The 19,021-nt window shown below is 33.5% G+C and overlaps 1 protein-coding gene and 1 non-coding gene across 2 annotated transcripts; one reads left to right on the top strand and one right to left on the bottom strand.

The window, feature by feature from the left end:
- Positions 1 to 5,156: 5,156 nt before the first annotated feature.
- On the bottom strand, positions 5,157 to 5,228 carry TRNAD-GUC. The gene has a single exon. It is a non-coding gene; the product is annotated as a tRNA-Asp (tRNA).
- Positions 5,229 to 9,643: 4,415 nt separating this feature from the next.
- Positions 9,644 to 10,391, top strand: LOC111490045. The gene has a single exon (XM_023138488.1). It carries the CDS (start codon positions 9,689 to 9,691, stop codon positions 10,292 to 10,294), a length of 606 nt encoding a protein of 201 aa, XP_022994256.1. The 5' UTR covers positions 9,644 to 9,688; the 3' UTR covers positions 10,295 to 10,391.
- The last annotated feature ends 8,630 nt before the right edge of the window (positions 10,392 to 19,021 follow it).

Below are 19,021 nucleotides of genomic sequence, written 5' to 3'. Positions count from 1 at the left end.
GTGGTTATGTCATTTTGACTTACTAATGCCCCTGTTGTGTTCATGGAATCAATGAATTGAGTATTCAATGAATGTTTGGACACTTTTGTCATAGTTTTCATAGACGACATCCTGGTATACTCTAAGATGGACCAAGAACATCGGTTGCATCTTCGAAAAGTCTTGACAATTCTAAGAGAGAATAAGTTGTATGCTAAATTCTCCAAACGTGAATTTTGGTTACGGGAGGTCTAGTTTTTTAGACATATTGTGTTAGAGAAGGGTGTCTCAGTAGACCCTACCAAGGCGGAAGCAGTCACTAAGTGGGCTCGCCCAACCACAGTCACTAAGGTACGTAGTTTCTTGGGTTTGGCAGGCTACTACCGACGCTTCGTACAGGATTTTGCCAAGATAGTCTCACCGCTTACACAACTGACTCGAAAGGGTGTACCATTTTATGGACCAAGGATTACGAGGCAAGTTTTCAGGATTTGAAGGATAGGCTAGTGACTGCACACGTACTCATGATGCCCGACGATACAAAAAATTATGAAATTTATAGTGATGCTTCCAAGAAGGGCGTAGTGTGTGTGTTGATGTAGCACGGGAAGGTCATTGCATATGTATCTCACAATTTAAGAATTATGAATAGAACTATTCCATGCATGCCTTGGATGCATGACTTGGAGATAGAAACGATAGTCTTTGGATTAAAAATTTGGCGACACTACTTTTATGGGGAGAAATTCATATTTACATTGAGCACAAAAGTTTGAAATATTTAATCTAGAAGGAACTAGATATGAGACAATGAAGGTGGTTAGAGTTAGTGAAAGACTATGACATCGACATCCAATACCATCCCGGGAAGGCCAATGTGGTCGTTGATGCCCTAAGTACGAAAATAGCCCATTCATGGGCTTTAATCACTAGAGAGGCTCGAGTACAGACATAACTCGAGCAAGTTGGGACACGATGGCAATGGAAGGAATTAGAGCACAACTAGCCAAACTGACAGTCCAACCCACACTTTGACAACGGATCATCGATGCTCAAATAGGAGATCCCAGGTTAGGTAAAACACTTAATGAGTTAGTGGCGGGAACTAGTTGATGGTTTCTCCAAATCATTTGATGGTGGATTACTGTGCCAAGGACGTTTGTGTGCTGAAAAACGAGATCCTAGCCAAGAGGCATAATTCTCCTTCTCCATGCACCATGGTGGTACCAATATGTATCAAAATTTGAAACGAACACTTTTGGTGGTGTAATATGAAGAAAGATATGGCAAAGTTTGTAAGTAAATGCATGATATGCCAGTAGGTCAAACACCTAGATAGAGAATGATGGGATTGTTGCAACCCTCCGTATGCCGGAATGGAAATAAGAGAATATAGCTATGGATTTCATAGTGTAAGATTCTCAAGGATGTTTAAGGGATACACAGTCATATAGGTAATTGTAGGCAGACTCACCAAGTCAGCACACTTCCTCCCCCTCTGTATGCCGGAATGGAAATAAGAGAATATAGCTATGGATTTCATAATGTAAGATTCTCAAGGATGTTTAAGAGATACACAGTCATATAGGTAATTGTAGACAGACTCACCAAGTCAGCACACTATGAGCGATTTGTAACAAATCAATAGTTAGGTGACTACCTCGTGAAATCAGGGAATAAAGTCAAAGGTTTAGGAGCAAACAAACCTGTGAGTTCGATTCTTTCTTTTTCGGTTGATTCTCAATTTCGATGTCTGTCTTAGGTAAGAAGACTAGCTTTCCGAGATTAATTCAAGCCAACGAAGGACTAAGGTAGGGGCGAGAAAGGTAAAGAAGATATAAAATACCTAAAAATAATGTCTCTAAAATTGTTTCAAGACACTCAAAAACAAAAAATACCTATAAATACTTCCTTTTTAAACCCTAAAAAAATATCTAACTTTAAAGTTAAATCTCATAATGCCAAGCATATGGAAGGATATAGTTTCAGGCATGAAAACTACTTGCTACGAAGCATATATAAGACATGTTTATGCTTTTGGACGGAATAATCACCCATGTTCATATGATGAAGAAGAAACATAATTCAAATTAGGTTGTAATTTGAACCGCCCCAATCCAAATTATAAGAGCTGAGTTTGATTGGATTAATTTTTTGAAACTAAATAGGTTGAAAAGAGAAAGCGATGGATACAGTACCAATAGTAAACGAATTCTCTGATGTCTTCCCAGAAGATTTACTAGGAGTTCCTTCTTCCCGAACTATAGGCTTCTGGTTTAAACGGACTAGTGGGTCCATACTCGCACGTAAGGTTGACTTGAATTAATCTCTTCCCAGTAAATCTATAGTATCAAGCCATTTAATATAGCTATCGTATGACTACCTCGTGAAATCAGGGAATAAAGTCAAAGGTTTAGAAGCAAACAAACCTCCTTCCCGAACTATAGTATCAAACGGACTAGTGGGTCCATACTCGTAAGGAAATTAAATACACATCGAATTGTCCATTTAAGATAGCTGTCGTATGAAAATAGACTCTTATAATAGGTCTCATTCACGAAATTGTATGTGTTTGCATTTAACTCCGATAGGAGGGTCACATTTAACCTCGAATAGACTCTTATGGTAGGTCCCAAACTTTTTATTCACATTTTTAAATAAATATTTTAATAGAGATTATTATTTAAATAATCTATAATGAAAAGAAAAATGTGTGAATTTTTTATTTTTATTTGTATGAGGACTGAAATGGAGATTTACTTGAAAGTAAAAAATTGTTGCAAGGTTTCTTCATTAAAATTGAAACGAAAAAAAAAAAACATTCGTTGTTTTCCGGGAATCGAACCAGAGTCGCTTGGGTGTTAGACCAGAAACGGTAGTTCAGTACAGTTAAAATTTCTTATTTTTATTAAAATAAAATAAAAATAAATCATCATTGTACTACAACTCATTTGATATATAGTGACATATTAAAATAATTAATTTTTTTTTATCTTAAAGATGTTGGCGGGTATCGAACCCGGGCCACCCGACAATTTCAGAAAATTTATCTTGGAAGTAATGATGCATTTTTTGTTGTAGCATTCGAAAGCACAAGTATACGAAATTAACGAGTTTTTGGTGTTTATTTATGTAATTTGGTTGTTAAATTTGTATACATGAATTGCTGAACATGGTTAAGAAGCACTCCAACTTAAAAGATAAACTCGATAAACTCAAGATCATTTCCTAAATTAATGTATTGGAAATAAATAAAAAATATTAATTTTTATTTTAACAACCAGACAACTCAACCCGAACCTAACACAAAAATAGAAAGTTGAGTCGAAAGAATTCCCACCATCTAACTCAACCTAATTCAATTCAGTAAAAATGCCCTATTTCCAATAACCTACCACTAGGTTTGACCCAAAATTTTTAATTTATTTCCTTTGTATAAAGAAAAAAGAAAAAGAAAATAAAGATTAAATTAATAAAACTATCTATACACTTGTTATTTGTCTCCATTAAACTTTTAAAATTTTTAATAATATTTTTAAATTTTTAAAGAAAAAAGAAAAACAAATTAATATTTTGTTTCAACTTCATAAATATTTCTAAACTTTTATTTTTTTTAATATTGTTATCAAAATAAATTTTTTATAAATATATTCTTAAATTTCTTAATATTGTTAAAAGATTAAAAAAATATGTGTTGTGGGTAACATAAGAACTTAAATTTTATTTTTTATAAAAAAAATTATTGGACTAGTATTTTTAAACTTTTAATTTATCTTATTCCTATGGTTACATTTCGTTTTGTACATCTTTCTCGTATCCTATCTCAAACATATCTTTGAACACACTGTACCATAATTATTATCATACAATCCTCATATTATAACATAACATAAACATAATATAAGTATACCGATTCACAAATAATTCACACATATCAATATATTCTTAATGAAAGTTCGAGTCGGTCTTTTGAAATTCAAGTCAACCTATGTGAGTCCATGACATCAGTTTCAAGTTTTAACGGTATAAAGTTATTTCTCTAATTTAGATTGGTCCATTGTTAAAAGTCTTGAAATATTATATACCTATAATTATATTTTTATTAAAAATCTTATTTTCGATGGTTACTGTTCTATAAAAAAAAGTAGATAGAATTTATTCCACACCCTCTGTATTTACTTTTCTCTCTATATTTAGTGTGTGGTTTTTAATTCTTGAATCTTCCTTTTATTTTTTTTATCTGTATTTACTTTGTTGTCTTTTAATTTTGTTCTCGTGTATTCCAAATTTCGAGTGGATTTGTTTCCAAATATTTTATAGGGAAGGAGCAGTTTGCAACAAATAAATAGTTGGGTGCCTACCTCATGAAATCAAGTAGGAGAATAGAGTCAAGGTTCAAGAGCAAACAAACCAACTAGTGAGTTCAAATCTCATCGTGCCAGGTACATGGAAGAATATAGTTTAATCTCGCAACTTGCATCAAACCATATAAGGCATGTTTATGCTTTTGGATGGAATAGTCTCCCACCATCGTGGATGATAGGATCACATGGAGAAGAGTTGTGAATTGAACTTGACAATTTGAAAATTCAAACCTACTCAACCCAAATTATAAGGGGTTGGATTGGATTAATTTTTTAAAATTAAATAGGTTGAAAAGAGAAAACGATGGATATGATACCCATAGTAAACGAATTCTCTACTATCTTCCCAAAGGATTTACCAGGAGTTTCTCCTTCACGAGCCATAAGCTTCGGGTGTGAACCAACTTGTGGCTCCATACTTGCACGTGTGGATTGTGTGTAAGAAAATTAAACATACATCCATACTTGCACGTGTGGAGTTCCTCCTGCATGTGTTTACATTTAACCTTATAGGAGAATCCCATTTAACCCCCGAAATAGACTCTAATGCTAGATCCCAAACTTTTTATTCACATTTTTAAATAAATATTTTAATAGGAGATCCTCATTTAAATAATATATAATGAAAAGAAAAAATTGATGAAGGTTTCTTCATTGAAATGGAACAGAACCAAAAAAATATTAGAAGTTTTGCTGGGAATCGAACCAGAGTCGCTCAGGTGTCAAACCGAAAGGCATTCTATAGTAGCTTTGAAAGTTACTTACAAGAGTTACATTTTAATTATTTTATTTATAAAAAATAAAAAACAAAATCGCCGTTGCCGGGGATCGAACCCGGGTCACCCGCGTGACAGGCGGGAATACTTACCACTATACTACAACGACTTGTCTGAAATATGAAGACATGTTAAATTAATTATATATTTTATCTCAAAGCTGTTGGGGTACGAGGCCACCCGACAATTTATCTTGGAAGTAACGATGCATTAAATCGCGCTACATCAATCGGTTCTTAGCGAACTCACTGATGATCTTGATTTTCATATTGGAGACTGTAGCCATTAATTATTTTTTGCTATTGGTTCGTAACGACATCCGTAGGTCAATAGATCCCTGAATGTCATGCCCAACATGATCACTATCATCATCATAGCGTACACATTCTTATTCATCATCATATAAAAGTGAAGTGTTCATATGCTCGTGTACTTCTTTCTTTTCTCTGAGTCATCTTACTTACACAAACCTAGTCTCATTTCTATATTACTTTTAGTAATATATACGCATTAGTTACTCATTTTAACATTGTTACTCATACTTTGTAGGGTTATGTCCTAGTCGATTTCTCGACATGATGCAATATGACATTCATAACATACATCATGCTTAATATGGAAAACATTCATCATATTAAGGTAATAACATCATGCATCATAATCTTCATAAATTGTCATCGTAATGCCATCAAATACATCATTATCATGAATCGCTTCATCATGCATTATTATACATCATCATATAACTCATATTATATATCATAACTCATACATCCTATGTTATATGGCAAACAAGTCTCTAGTCTATCCTATAGTAAGGCCACTTACTTGGTTGACCTTAGTCGACGTTCTCCCTAAATTATAAACGTTAGCTCCTGTTCCAAGAAAGCTGCTCTAAACGTCTCCTGTTCCAAGAAAAGGGCACGAAACGTGCCTTAGATCGATGGCGGGGATCCTTCTCGTGGCGTGAGACGAAGTTTCTGACGTCAGGTTTGGTTGTTTTGTTTAAGGATTCGCAATTTTGGCAATGGCTCGAGTTTATTCTCGATTTCTCTCTATTACCGTCTTCTCTTTTCGATTTTTTGTTGCACATACTCAGGGAAGTCTGGGAGTGTTGGCTGAACGTGGGTGGGAGCATGATGAGGTGCCTGGCGATCTGGGGAGGTTGCAGTCATGTAGAGCGCGAGAATTCTGGTGATCGCTCAATTTCTCATGACCTCCGACGACTTCGACAATTTTTTTTTTAATTAACGATACGTTACAACTTCAAGTATCCTATTTCATGCACTAAACCTTAACCTTTGTTTGAAGTTGAAGTAAAGCAAAAGTATATGAAATTAGTGAGTTTTTGGTGTTTATTTTTGTAATTTGGTTGTTAAATTTGTATACATGAATTGGTGCACATGGTTAAGAAGCCCTCCAACTTAGTAGGATAAAATGAGGTAGATGAATGAGATGCTTTCGAGGTTGAAATGGATCCTTTAAGAGTTACCATGGTTGGATGGTGAAAGTCCCACGTCGGCTAATTTAGTGAATGATTATGGGTATTTATAATCTAAGAATACTCCATCCATTGGTATGAGGTTTCTTGGGGGAAGGTCAGAGTAAAGCCATGAGACTTTATAATTAAAGTAGACAATATCATACCCATCCTAGAAAGAGATTTTAAAATAAAGTTAGGGTTTGTTATCTATAATTTCTTTAAACTAATTATTTTCCTTACTTTAGTACCTAATTACTCAAAAAAATGTCGATATTTAATTGTATTAAGTTTTATGACAATATTGAACTATGAATGTTTCAATTCAGGCTTGTTCTTGATGAAGAATTTGTTTGTTTAAGATTATAGATTGATTTGAGTTTGCTCGTGAGATTTTAATATTTTTTATTTAAGATTGTATTGAATATATGAATTGTAGATGAATAAAAGTTTATAAAAAAAAATTATTTTTTTAACAACCCTACAACCCAACGCAAAAAATTCCCTCAACCCAATCCAACCCGACCTATTTACCCCTATTAAAAACTAATTGCTTCGAAGCATATAAGACATGTTTATGCTTTTGAATGAATTAGTCTCTCACGATTAAAAATGATTATATGGAGAAGAAACACGATTGAAACTAGGGGTGTACACTGAATCCGACAACTCGAAAATTCCAACCATCCCAACCCAAATTATAAGAGTTGTATTAGATTGAGTTAATTTTCTCGAACTGAATAGGTTCTCAGTTTGTTGGGCATAATTAGATCCGTGCAAATTTTTGAATTTTCATTATACCAAACCAAAATAGGACCTTTCAAAATTTCAAATCTTGTTACTTCCACTATTTTAAATGTCATATATGTATATTTTTATTTTTTTATTTTTGTAATGAATAACTTTTTTAAACTAATTATTTTTACTCGTTTGAATTTTAGAATATATCTTTCTATTTTCCTTACTTTTAATTAACCAATTACTCAATACTATTTATTTGTTTTTAATTCTATGACACTGTTAAATAATGTTAGATATTAATTATCAAAATTTATTTGTTTGAATAATTGTGGATTGATTTGTGTTTGTTTGTGAATTTTTAATATTTTTTATTTAGATTTTAGTGAAGGATTATGTATTATGAATAAATAAATAAAAAATTTAATTTTTTCAACCACTTAACAACTCAACTCTAAACCTAACTAGGGTTGGTTAAGTTAATCATCCAACAAACTAGAACTTTTAGTTGGTCCAAAAAATTCCCACGACTTAATCTAGATGAGGGTAGGAGTGATGTATATTCAAATTCAAAATTAAAAGTTATTTTTAAAGATTTTCTAGTATTTTTAAAATAAAATATTTATGATATTCATTCAAAACTAAAGTAAAAAAATATATATATATATATTTTTTATTTTTTTAAGTTAAAAATATTATTGAAATTTTAAAAAATTGAAATGTATTTTTGAGATGTATTGAATAGTTTTATTAATTTAGAAAAAAAAAAAAAATGATTGCGGACTTGGCAAACCGAAATCTGAAAATGGATGGAAGTAGGGGTGTACATCCAACCCGAAAACCTGACAACTCAGACCAACCCAACCCGAACTATAAGGATTGGGTTGGATTGGATTAGTATTTCGGATAGGGTTGGATTTATTTTTCTGAACCCGAACTAAATCGGTTCAGTTTTCGAGTTTGTGGCCCAAACCGTTGATTTAACCCAAACCAAATTTAAATATATAAAATATATTAAATTTTTTTCCTTATACAGGGTTTGCCAGAGGGTCAGTTCAGGAGACTTACGCCTAAGTTCGAATCTAGGCAAATACATATTTCTTTTTCTTTTTTTCTTTTTTTTCTTTAAGAACTCAGTAAGCATATTACCATATCTTTATATATTTTTATTTTTTATTCAACTAAAATATTTATATATATTTTTTCTTATATTTCTCCTACTTTAACCCATTTTTAATTTTCGAGAAAGGTTAGCATTTAGCGGTTTTTAATTTTATTACAATATTAATTATTTATATATGTTTATATACAATATGTTTAAACTAATCATTTTTTTTATTTTATTATATTTTTTCTTAATCTAACCAATTTTTAAAAAATGTTAGCATATTAAAAACGTTGAACTATTTTATATATATATATATAATCATTTTTATTGTTTACTTAATTTTATGATATATCCTTATATTTTTTCTTAGTTTAACCAAGAAATGTTCACGTTTATTTAATTTTATGACAATGTTAAACCATTTATATATATATATATTTTTTTTTTTTTTGTTATATATCATATCTTCAAACTAATTATTTTTATTGTTTATTTAATTTTATGATATATTTTTACATTTTTTTTACTCTAACCAATTTTCAAGAAATGCTAGCATGGAGGGTCTTTAATAATAATAATGTTCAACTAGGTTAATATGTTACAATTTTCAAATGGGGTCTTTAATAACAATGTTTAACTGTGTTAATATGTTAAATTTTCGCTCGTTGTTTTTTATTGATTTTTTTCTGTGAATAATTATGAATTGATTTATGTTTATTTGTGAACTTTTAATATATTTTATCTAACATTGTATCCGAATAATTATAAATTATGGATAAATAGAAGTTAAAAAACAAAAATTTTGGCAACCCAACTCGGATCCAATCAGGTTGGGTTAGGTTGTGAAAAGTTTTGAGTTAGGTTGGATTACCAATCCAACCAAACCTAACTATTGGATTAGGTCAACCCAACCCAATCTGGACCATGTACATAGATAGAAGTTCATTGCATACCATTCCCGACTCAGATCCGGTCTGAACCGGAGGCCGAAAATCGTACAAAAGTACACCTCGCAAAACAAGGAGATAATAAAACTGAGAAATTAGTGAAGGGATGAAAGTGGGCCCCACCACCAATAAATCAAGAATCTCCCCCGTATGATAGTTCATCAATTAGGGAAGTACTATATGTACTCAAATACTTGCGCTCACGTGAATATTTCCCATCACCATGAATTGTCATTGCAGTTCAATCCCACTCGCACTTTCCCACGCGCCCACTCCTCAATAAAATCTCTCTCACAATGATTCGCCCTTTGTTTTCCTCTCCGATGAAGAAGCAATACAGGAGAAGAGGAACGGTCCACCCATCGCCGCCAATCTCCGACCACCTCTCGTTTCTCCCCGCCGCCATCCTCACCCTCGCAGCGGCGCTCACCTCAGAGGACCGAGAGGTCTTAGCCTACTTAATCTCCTCCGCCGACAAAAACTACTCCGGCCACCGCGGAAAGTCTAGCCAACAGAAACTGACTACCACCCCCAGCGCAAAGGTCGGTTCCGATCATCCTCCGTCATTCTCGTGCGGCTGTTTCCGGTGCTACACGAGGTACTGGGTCCGATGGGACTCGTCGCCGAATCGGGAAGTGATACACGAAATCATCGAGGCTTATGAAGAAAAATTAGCGGAGACCAAAACGGGAAAGAAGAATAAGAAGGAAAGAAAGAAGAGGAATGAAGGGATTGAGTCGGAAGGGAGGTTGATTGAAGAAAAGGGGAGGTTGACGGAGAGTGAAGCGGCAGGTGACGGCGGCGGCGGCGGCGGCGGGGAGGAAGCGGCGGAGAAAGGGGCGGTGAGGAAGATTGTGAAGTTTATAGGAGAAACAATCTGGGGAGGTTATTTTATGAGTTAGTTAATTAGCTGTAAATATAATCCAATGCTTTGGGATGTACAAATTAATCAATATTTTGTTTGTTTTCATGAATTATGGAAATTCAACTTCCAATTAAGTATTTTCTTAATTTTTTTTAATAATTTTATCATTATTTGTAAACATAATATTGATATATTTGTTTTAAATCTTTTTATATTATGAAAATTTTCAAAATTTATCACTATTTTTAAAATAAAGTATTAACATATTTTTAAAATTTATGGATATTTTTATTACTTAAATGTTTTTTTTATTTATAAAAATGGAGTAAAAAAAGGAAAAGTAAAATATTAGAGATGATGTGTAGCTTTAAAAGTGGGAGAGAAAAGAGAAAAAGGAAATAGAAATGATGGCGACATGTCGGAAGGAGTGCTTGGATTAAAGCGAAGGCATAATGAATAAAAATAGATAAATAAATAAATAAATAAATAAGGGTTTTCCCCATGCCATTCCCTATTGCCCATCTTTTTAGTCACATATCGGCCTCACGATTTTAAACACAACTCGATGTCTGGCTCTAATATCATTTGTAATGACCTAAGTTCACCGCTAGCAAATATTGTCTGCTTTAACTTATAACGTATTGCCGCCAGCCTCGTATGGGCTGTATGTAGAGTATATGGTACACATCCAAGTTATCCGTTAAGATAGTACCGTAGGAAAATAAATTAAAAGGATAGGTCTCGTCATTGCATTCGCATGTTCTTGCATTTAACCATGATAGTCGAGTCACTTACTAATTATTTTTTTTAAATACTTAAGCCACATGCTACTCCTATTTTAGGTTAAGACAAGATATTCTTGTACAGCTAACGACGATATTGCAACTCGAGACCATGACACATACATAGGGTAGTCGTATTTATTTTCTTAGACTTAGGTTAGAATATATGATGTTTTTAATTTAACGTTTATTTATTTTATTTAGTCATTTGTTGTGTCGTTTTTAAAGGTGTTTTCAAAACACGTAAGTCCATAATTGTGTTTTAAGTTGAAAGTGACGTCTCATGAAAGTTTAAATGAAGTATATCCGCATTCAATGTTTATGATATGTATACAATGACGACCTTAAATTAAGTAGAAAATTTCGAGTCGAAAATATGATTCAAAATAAAGTTTTTTTTTGTAATAATAATGTAAAAGAAAAGGGCATTTGGGTAATTTAAGGAGTAAGATAGAGAACACATGAATTTTGAATACATTGCTCCCTGCGGCTGGAACATAGGGCGATAAAGAAGAAAAGGATTGGAGGGGTGTGTTTTGGAAATATGCATACTATTTGGGGTCCTCACTTAATTAATTCTTTTTTCTTTCTTTTTTGGTAATAAAAAGACAATTGAATAATAAAAATTAAAAAGAATCCAAATTCATAACTTTGACCAATGGTCTCATCAAATAAAGATTCCTTTCTTACAAAATTACAAGAATATGTAACATTTTATTAAAATAAATAAAGATCCATTTGGCTTAGAGGAATAAATGAACCAAAGGTCAAACGTTATTTGTATGGTCTCATGCTACTCGCACCTCTTTACTTTGCTATGTCTTTTTGGTTGTCGATAACAATTTTAGAGGCATAGAAAGGAGTCGTATATTCCATTGCTTGAAAGTCCATCGAATATAGCTTGCATCTTTGATGTAGATGAGCTTTTCAAATACATTTGCTTGGTCAAATTGCAAGTTTGGAAGGTCACTTTTCTTCCACAAAGTTTTGGCATATTAGTATGTGAGGCATCATAGAAGGGTTTACTTTAATTTTTTAGTAAACTAAATTGATATCGTAATGTACTAATCATAACAGGGAAGTATCCGAATGCATGTGAGATATAACAAGCTGACTATAGGGCCAATTTAAAGTATCTAAGCTAAAATTAAGAGGTTTAATTATGAGAGTACTAGATAGATTAAGCCGCTCAACGTGTTCTAACTCGATGTAATGAACATGGTTAACTTGGACTTTAAGGGATAGGTTCGGTCCAACTCCAAGAACAAACTAGTGATTCTGGCTTAAGCTATCTGTTAAGGATATTTAGTAATAAATTATAGTTTACCATATATATCATATTTGATATTTTATTATAACCTTCTTACCATAGTTATCTTTCCAATTTCCATTTATTACTATTTCCATATCATTGTAATTTATTTGATTATAAATAAGATAACTTTCACACCATTTAGGTGTGGTGGATTATGCAAACATTCACAAGCCGCTCAACGTGTTCTAACTCGATGTAATGAACATGGTTAACTTGCACTTTAAGGGATAGGTTCGGTCCAACTCCAAAAACAAACTAGTGATTCTGGCTTAAGCTATCCAAGTGAGTGACTCTATTATTGGCTTAGTTAGATGAATTGTTTGGAGCATGACTAGTGCGTGCCTATGACTCCTGTACATGTTGTGCCTTGTGATTGATTTATGTCTGTTTATTATGTTATTATTGTGATCTGATTATGTTATGCTATGAAACTTAATGTAATGATTTTAAATTATGAGATACTTTCCCATTGATTAGTAGAGACGTGTATGCTACAATGTTATGATACTCATTTTCCTTCGTGGTATACTGATAACGTGAGTGTATGCTAGTCGAAAGCTAGATCTAGGGAGTACGTATACAAGCTCACTTGAGTTTCTATGTGCGCGTATGTAAGCCATGCATGTGCAGCGAAGTACTACACATCCAATTCTTCTCAAATTAGAAGTAGAGACCAAGACCATGTTATGATGTTTTATGAAATGATAAGTCCAAAATATGATTGCATGTGATTGTATTTGCTAACCTAAGTAGTGGAGTTACTTACTCAGTATTTCTTAAAATCTCAAGTCAGGTGTTACTTTTATTTTTCAGATAAAGGTAAGACACCTTTGTATGGATGACGACAGGGCGGTGACGACTACTAGATCAAAACTAGGGTAGATACATTCATGTTGTTTTTCTTTTTTAGCGTTTAAAGTTATTTCAAGACAAATACTTTTTTTTCTTTATTTTATTTAAATTCATATTATTTGTTTTCTGCCACAGCGTTTTAATGATTTTACAATGAACGTGTAACTCCATGCCCTCAGTATGAAATATTTCTTTTAAATGAATTTTTTCACGCACGGTAGTTATGTACGACATTGATTTTAGTAAGACATTAAGGTCGTTAGAAAAATTATGAAAATGATGACAAGTAATATGTATGTGTGTCTCGTAACAATGATATGCCATGAAAAAAAATGGAGTTATGCCTTGCATACATAAGCTTATGCCATGATTTAAAGTTATGGAAATCTCATTCATTTTTGTATGTCACGTGCATGGGACTATATGGACGTGTACATGTCATGATATTATGCAGGCTCCTTTCTCTTCGTGGCTTCTGGCAGCATGAACGTACGCTAGCTGAAGGGTAGGCCTAGGGGGTACGTATGGCTGCCTAGTGGGTCAATGCACATGTGCTTAGGCTGTGTGTAGAGAAGTACTACCCATCCAATTTTCACCCACTAAAGAATAGAGAATAGAGAATAGAGTTTAAGGCTACCAAATGTTTTTATGAAATGATAGGTCCCACTATGATTGCTTGTGTATTTACTCAATATTTCTTAAAATACTTAAGGCACATGCTATTTTTATTTTCAGGTAAAGATAAGACACCCAAACGGATGACGAGAGGTTGTAGAGACCATGGAACTGAAACTAGGATAGTGACATTTATGTTTAAATTGTAGCCCTTAGGATGGATCATGACGGTTCCATCACCCCTATGTTTTCTATTATCTTCTTGTTTTATGTGTTGTAGCGGTCTTCTCGCCAATGATATAGGAAAAAGTATAAAGTAAGCGAAATGAATGAAAATGTAATTTTTTCAATTTTTAAGAAATTTTCTTGATTTTTAATTCCTTGCGAAGAAGGAATCAAAAGGTGCTCAACAAGAAAATGACCCAAGGAATGAAAAAGTTTTAGAAATATTTTAGATTTTTCAAAAAAATAATAATACTATATTTAAAAAATGAAAAATTACCAAACTACCCCTAAACATCGAGATAATTACGAGAATTCCACAAAGAGAAAATGAGGTCTGGGACAGTGAGCATTGATAAAAAAATCCTTTGAATCTTCCTTTTAAATCATTGGATTTTCACCTAATTTGAGTATGTTCCAAAGAAGACACACCACACTCCATCCAACTATCGGAATTCAAATTGGAGGTCGGTTGCTTGCTAATCTAGAAGTTTCAACGTCGGTTTAAGCTCTCTCTATGAAGTCTAAAGTTTGAACTTTCATTTGAAACAAGAATCAAGTTGAGTCAAGCTCTCAATCGTGAATTATAGCGGATGAATTCTTGAGTTTCTTACTCTCAGATTTCTTCCAAATTCGAGAGAAATTGTCCACTGTTTTTCTTCAAACTTGTTCCTATACCTTCTAAACAAGATTACCCATAAGTTTGATGAAGGAACCGAGCGCTGAAAGAGCCTAAAACCCATTCCCCCAATCCTATCCACCATTGAAGAACTTTAAAGGAAGCTTGAAATTACAATCCGAGCTTGCACGCAAATTCTTTAAGTGAGACCAATCTCATTCAGTTTTTGCACCTTCAAAGAACATTTTTGTAGAAAACCACAAAGGCTAACAAGTTCAGGAGCATGCGTAATTGAAGAAAGTCAGTTTCCGGTTCAATTTGGAGGTAAGGATCAAATTCCCATCTACATTCCATTTTTCTTAAAATTGAGTATTCCTTTAGCTTGAGAGGATTGAGATGAGTAACTTTGATGAAGGAATCAAGGGCTAACTCGTCCTAGAACAAGTTGTCCAAGAAAACAAAAATTTGTGTTTTCGTGTGACATGCAAATCGAGGACAATTTCTCAAAATTAAGGTCACACACTGAGAGACGTTCCTCTAAAACAATTTATTTAACTAGAGGGAAGAATGAGGAAGAAGTTCCCTGAAAAAATTGGGTCATGAAAGCCTCTAGAAACGGTTGCCCAATAAGATTTTTTTGGGTTGAGCTCTAGTGAGGAAAACAAATCCGGATAAACTTTGGAGGTGAATAACTTAGCCTACAATCCACAAGAAGATATGAAATCAATCCCTAGCTCTTCCGTGTAACACATTTAAATTTCATGAAGAAATCAAGGAGAGAAACGTTGTATATAGAGCAGAGGAAACGAAGTTTTAGGCGGCAACAATGTTGGTCGCGCACGTCTTCTTCCTTCAAGAGGAAGAAGATGACAAAGTGGCCGGTCCAGTTGAACCGGTCATGTCAACACAAAGCTAGACCCTCTCTTGGTTTTTCTCAATTTTAACTCTTTTCTAGAGTGGTTCTCATGAAAAATTTTATTGTAACAAACCTAAATTTTCTATTTAACCTAAGGTTGCGAATGTAAACATCTCTTAAACATTTAATGTGAAAAACCTCGTTGAAAACTTTATAATAAAAACCTAACCTTGTTTTTACATGTCGGTTCTAAGTCTTTTGAAATAAAATAATGCATATTGAAATAACATAAAATTAAAATGCCATATACTAACCTATATGCTACTAAATGGAAATGCAATGAACCTATACTAACCTATAGTCTACCAATTCAAAATTCGAAATCCAAAGCATGTGTCATGGTCTCCTAATTGCGATGACATTGTCGGCTGTACAGGAGAGCCTTGTTTGTACCTGAAAATAGAGTAGCACATGGCTTGAATATTTTAAGAAATACTCAGTAAGCGAACCCCTTATCGGGGTTAAATGCAAACACATACAATTTCATGAATGAGACCTATCATAACCGTCTATTTTTCTATGGCGCAATCCTAACGGCAACTTGGATGTGTACTTAATTTCCCTTCCCACGATCCACACGTGCGAGTATGGATCCACCAGTCGATTAGCACACCTCATGGACCCCTTTCTGGTTGGGTGAGCATTCTCTGGTAGCTGTTGATGATGGACATCCATTAGGAATAGCCACTGTCACGACAACATCATGATAAATATAATGATCATTCCCTTGCCTCGTAGCATATCCGTACTGTTGGATCAATATGACAACCCTAGAGGGGTGAAGGGTTTTAACAATCAAATTATTTAACCATGATTAATTTTTCTAATTATGATTAAAAAAAAATTAAAGATGATAATTAATACATGCAATAAATCATAATAACAATTTCGAAATTAAATAAGAAAGAGTTGAAAAATATAACACTGTGGTTTAGTTGTTGGGTTTTATGTCTTAAAACTCATAGTTGGTAAATAAAAATATATTATATTTTCAATAAAGTTATTATTGATGTTTATTCAACAGAGATTGTTATTGAATAAAGTAAATTTTACGATCGTTAATCTAAATCCAATAAACTAAGAATAGTCTAGCTATAGTATGATTACTTGAACTATATGTAGAGATATAAGAATGGATCAAGTTCAAGTATATAGTCAAAATGATCTATAGTACAAGGATAAGACTGAGTATATGACGTAAATAATGTGATCACTAAATTGTACATGCGAAGACATGTAAGTGGGGGCGTCCTATGCAATGAATATTTCATAAGATCGAACCATGAAGAAAATCACTTTCACTTTATAATGTCGTTTACTGTTGAGACTGATTTTCTTTTCATTCGATGACCTAGGTAACTCATCTTAATCCTGAGCTAACCATGAACTCCTGTTTATTTGAAATTATCCTTAGATTTGCATGGGTGAGAGTGACTTGAGTTTGCCGACTCAATACGCCTCCCATTTCAGGGGCAAGACTGGGTAAATGGTTGAGGACGTGGGGTGCAAGATGAAATTCGCTCCTACCCACTTTTAAGGATAGAAGAAATGTAGTTCTCTTAAGTACTGACTCCAAGGCTTGAACAAGGGGTCCCACCCTCTCATTGGCCTGAGAAGAATTCGGTTTACTGGTTGGACCACAAACCAATTGTTCATTAGAGGATTAGTGGGACATAAGGAACAAGAAGTAACTTCAGGGGTAAAACGGTTAATTGACCAGCTCTAGTTACGAACAACTTGTGAATGATGGACTTACTAATCATGGTTATATCAAATAGACAGAAATATATCTATAGTGAGGGGAGTGAAACTGCTAGGCTATAGTGAAGTGTCCTAGTAGTTAACGAGTGTTGGTTAACAAGGTTAATGAGTTTAACCGGTTAATCTTGGATCGTTGGAGCTCATGAACTGTAGGTCCATTAGGTTTCTCTGCTAGCTCATATCGGACTAAACCATAGAATAGTGTGACGAGTGAGTTCGAAGTGTTCGAATTCAAATTAGGGAGAATGCGCTATATATATACGATATATTAACCGCATTTTTGTTTTATTTACGAATTAAACAAAAAGAGAGAATTTGAGATATTTAAATAAGATTTAATTATTTTAATCAAATATGTGTTGGAATTAATTGGGATTGACATTTGAATTAATATTAAATATTAATTAAATAGTTTAATTAATCATTTAATATTATTTTAATTTGAAATTAATTATTCAAATTAATTGACCTCACTCAAAAATCCATGTTTGAGTTAGTGGAATTTTGAGGTGTCAAAATTTGGTTTAACCAAACTTTCATGCTTGCCAAATAAACTCCACAAATTTAAATGGAATTTTGAGTGTCAAAATGGGGTGAACTCATACTTGCATGCTTGCCACGTAGTCCCAAAGATTTGAGGGGAATTTTGAGTGGGATTTTGAGTGTCAAAATTTGGTGATCTCAAATTTGGATGAACATGCCAACAAACACTATAAATAGAGTGATCAAGGTATATGAAACTTTTCTCTTTAAAAAAACCTTAGACAAAAACTCTCACAAACTCTCTCTTCATATATACTAAATCCCTCCCAAGTTTAGTCACTCTCCAGATTCCACAATCCCGTTCTAAGATCGGAGGATAGTGGAGAAGATGCTAGTGGTGGTTCGAAACCGTTTCGTGAGGAAAAAAAAATTTGAACTACAAAAGGTTAGTACTCAAACCCCTTGAGTTTTAATGCTTATGAACATGCTAGTTATTTACTATAATTGATCTTCTAAGAGTGCTTAAAATCCAAATTGCTTTCGCATGTGTTATATTAACACCATCAATAGTCATTCGATCAAACTCGACCTACTTCACGCCTCAAGTATCTCTTGAGAATTTGAATAAATATTTCTCGACTTTTTCCTCATATTAGAGTCTAACCGCTACACCGCTCTTTTTACGAGTTTAAGAGCAAACTCAATTCTTTCCACGACTCAGGATCAAACAGGTACAAGTGTCTGAATTTTTGTAGGAACACACCACAACGAAAGGAGTAAATTTACAATTTGATCACTCACAACTATTTCTCACAATATAATTAAACATCTCTCAAGAATAAGACGAAAAGGAAATAAAATTGAAACAAATAAAATTGGAAGGTTTGTAGAGAGCAACTGTAACGACCCGCTTTTCGAGGGACTCGAGCCACAAGTCGTTACCTTTCCTACTAGGAAATAATGAAAAAGTGCGTAAAATTTAAAACTTTTGAACATGCATACATATAAGGAAATTCAGTTCATCTACATCAACGTCTGACAACACTCCACACTATATGCACACAAAGGGATACAACACAGGAAGTTCATAAAACCTAACCATACCAACAAAACGAAAAGGGTTCGTAAGAAAACATATCAATGAGACACTTGACACTAGCCCAAAACTCCATAACCACCCCCCCCCCCCCCCCCCCCCC

Source organism: Cucurbita maxima, unplaced genomic scaffold (genome assembly GCF_002738345.1).
Source record: "Cucurbita maxima cultivar Rimu unplaced genomic scaffold, Cmax_1.0 Cma_Scf00015, whole genome shotgun sequence".
In the NCBI taxonomy this organism is placed as follows: Eukaryota; Viridiplantae; Streptophyta; class Magnoliopsida; order Cucurbitales; family Cucurbitaceae; genus Cucurbita; species Cucurbita maxima.
This window is presented reverse-complemented; position numbering and strand designations above follow the sequence as displayed.

What these genes read in the sequence shown, in the direction of transcription:
- LOC111490045 (XM_023138488.1), top strand. Translation starts at nt 9,689, where the DNA reads ATGATTCGCCCTTTGTTTTCCTCTCCGATGAAGAAGCAATACAGGAGA.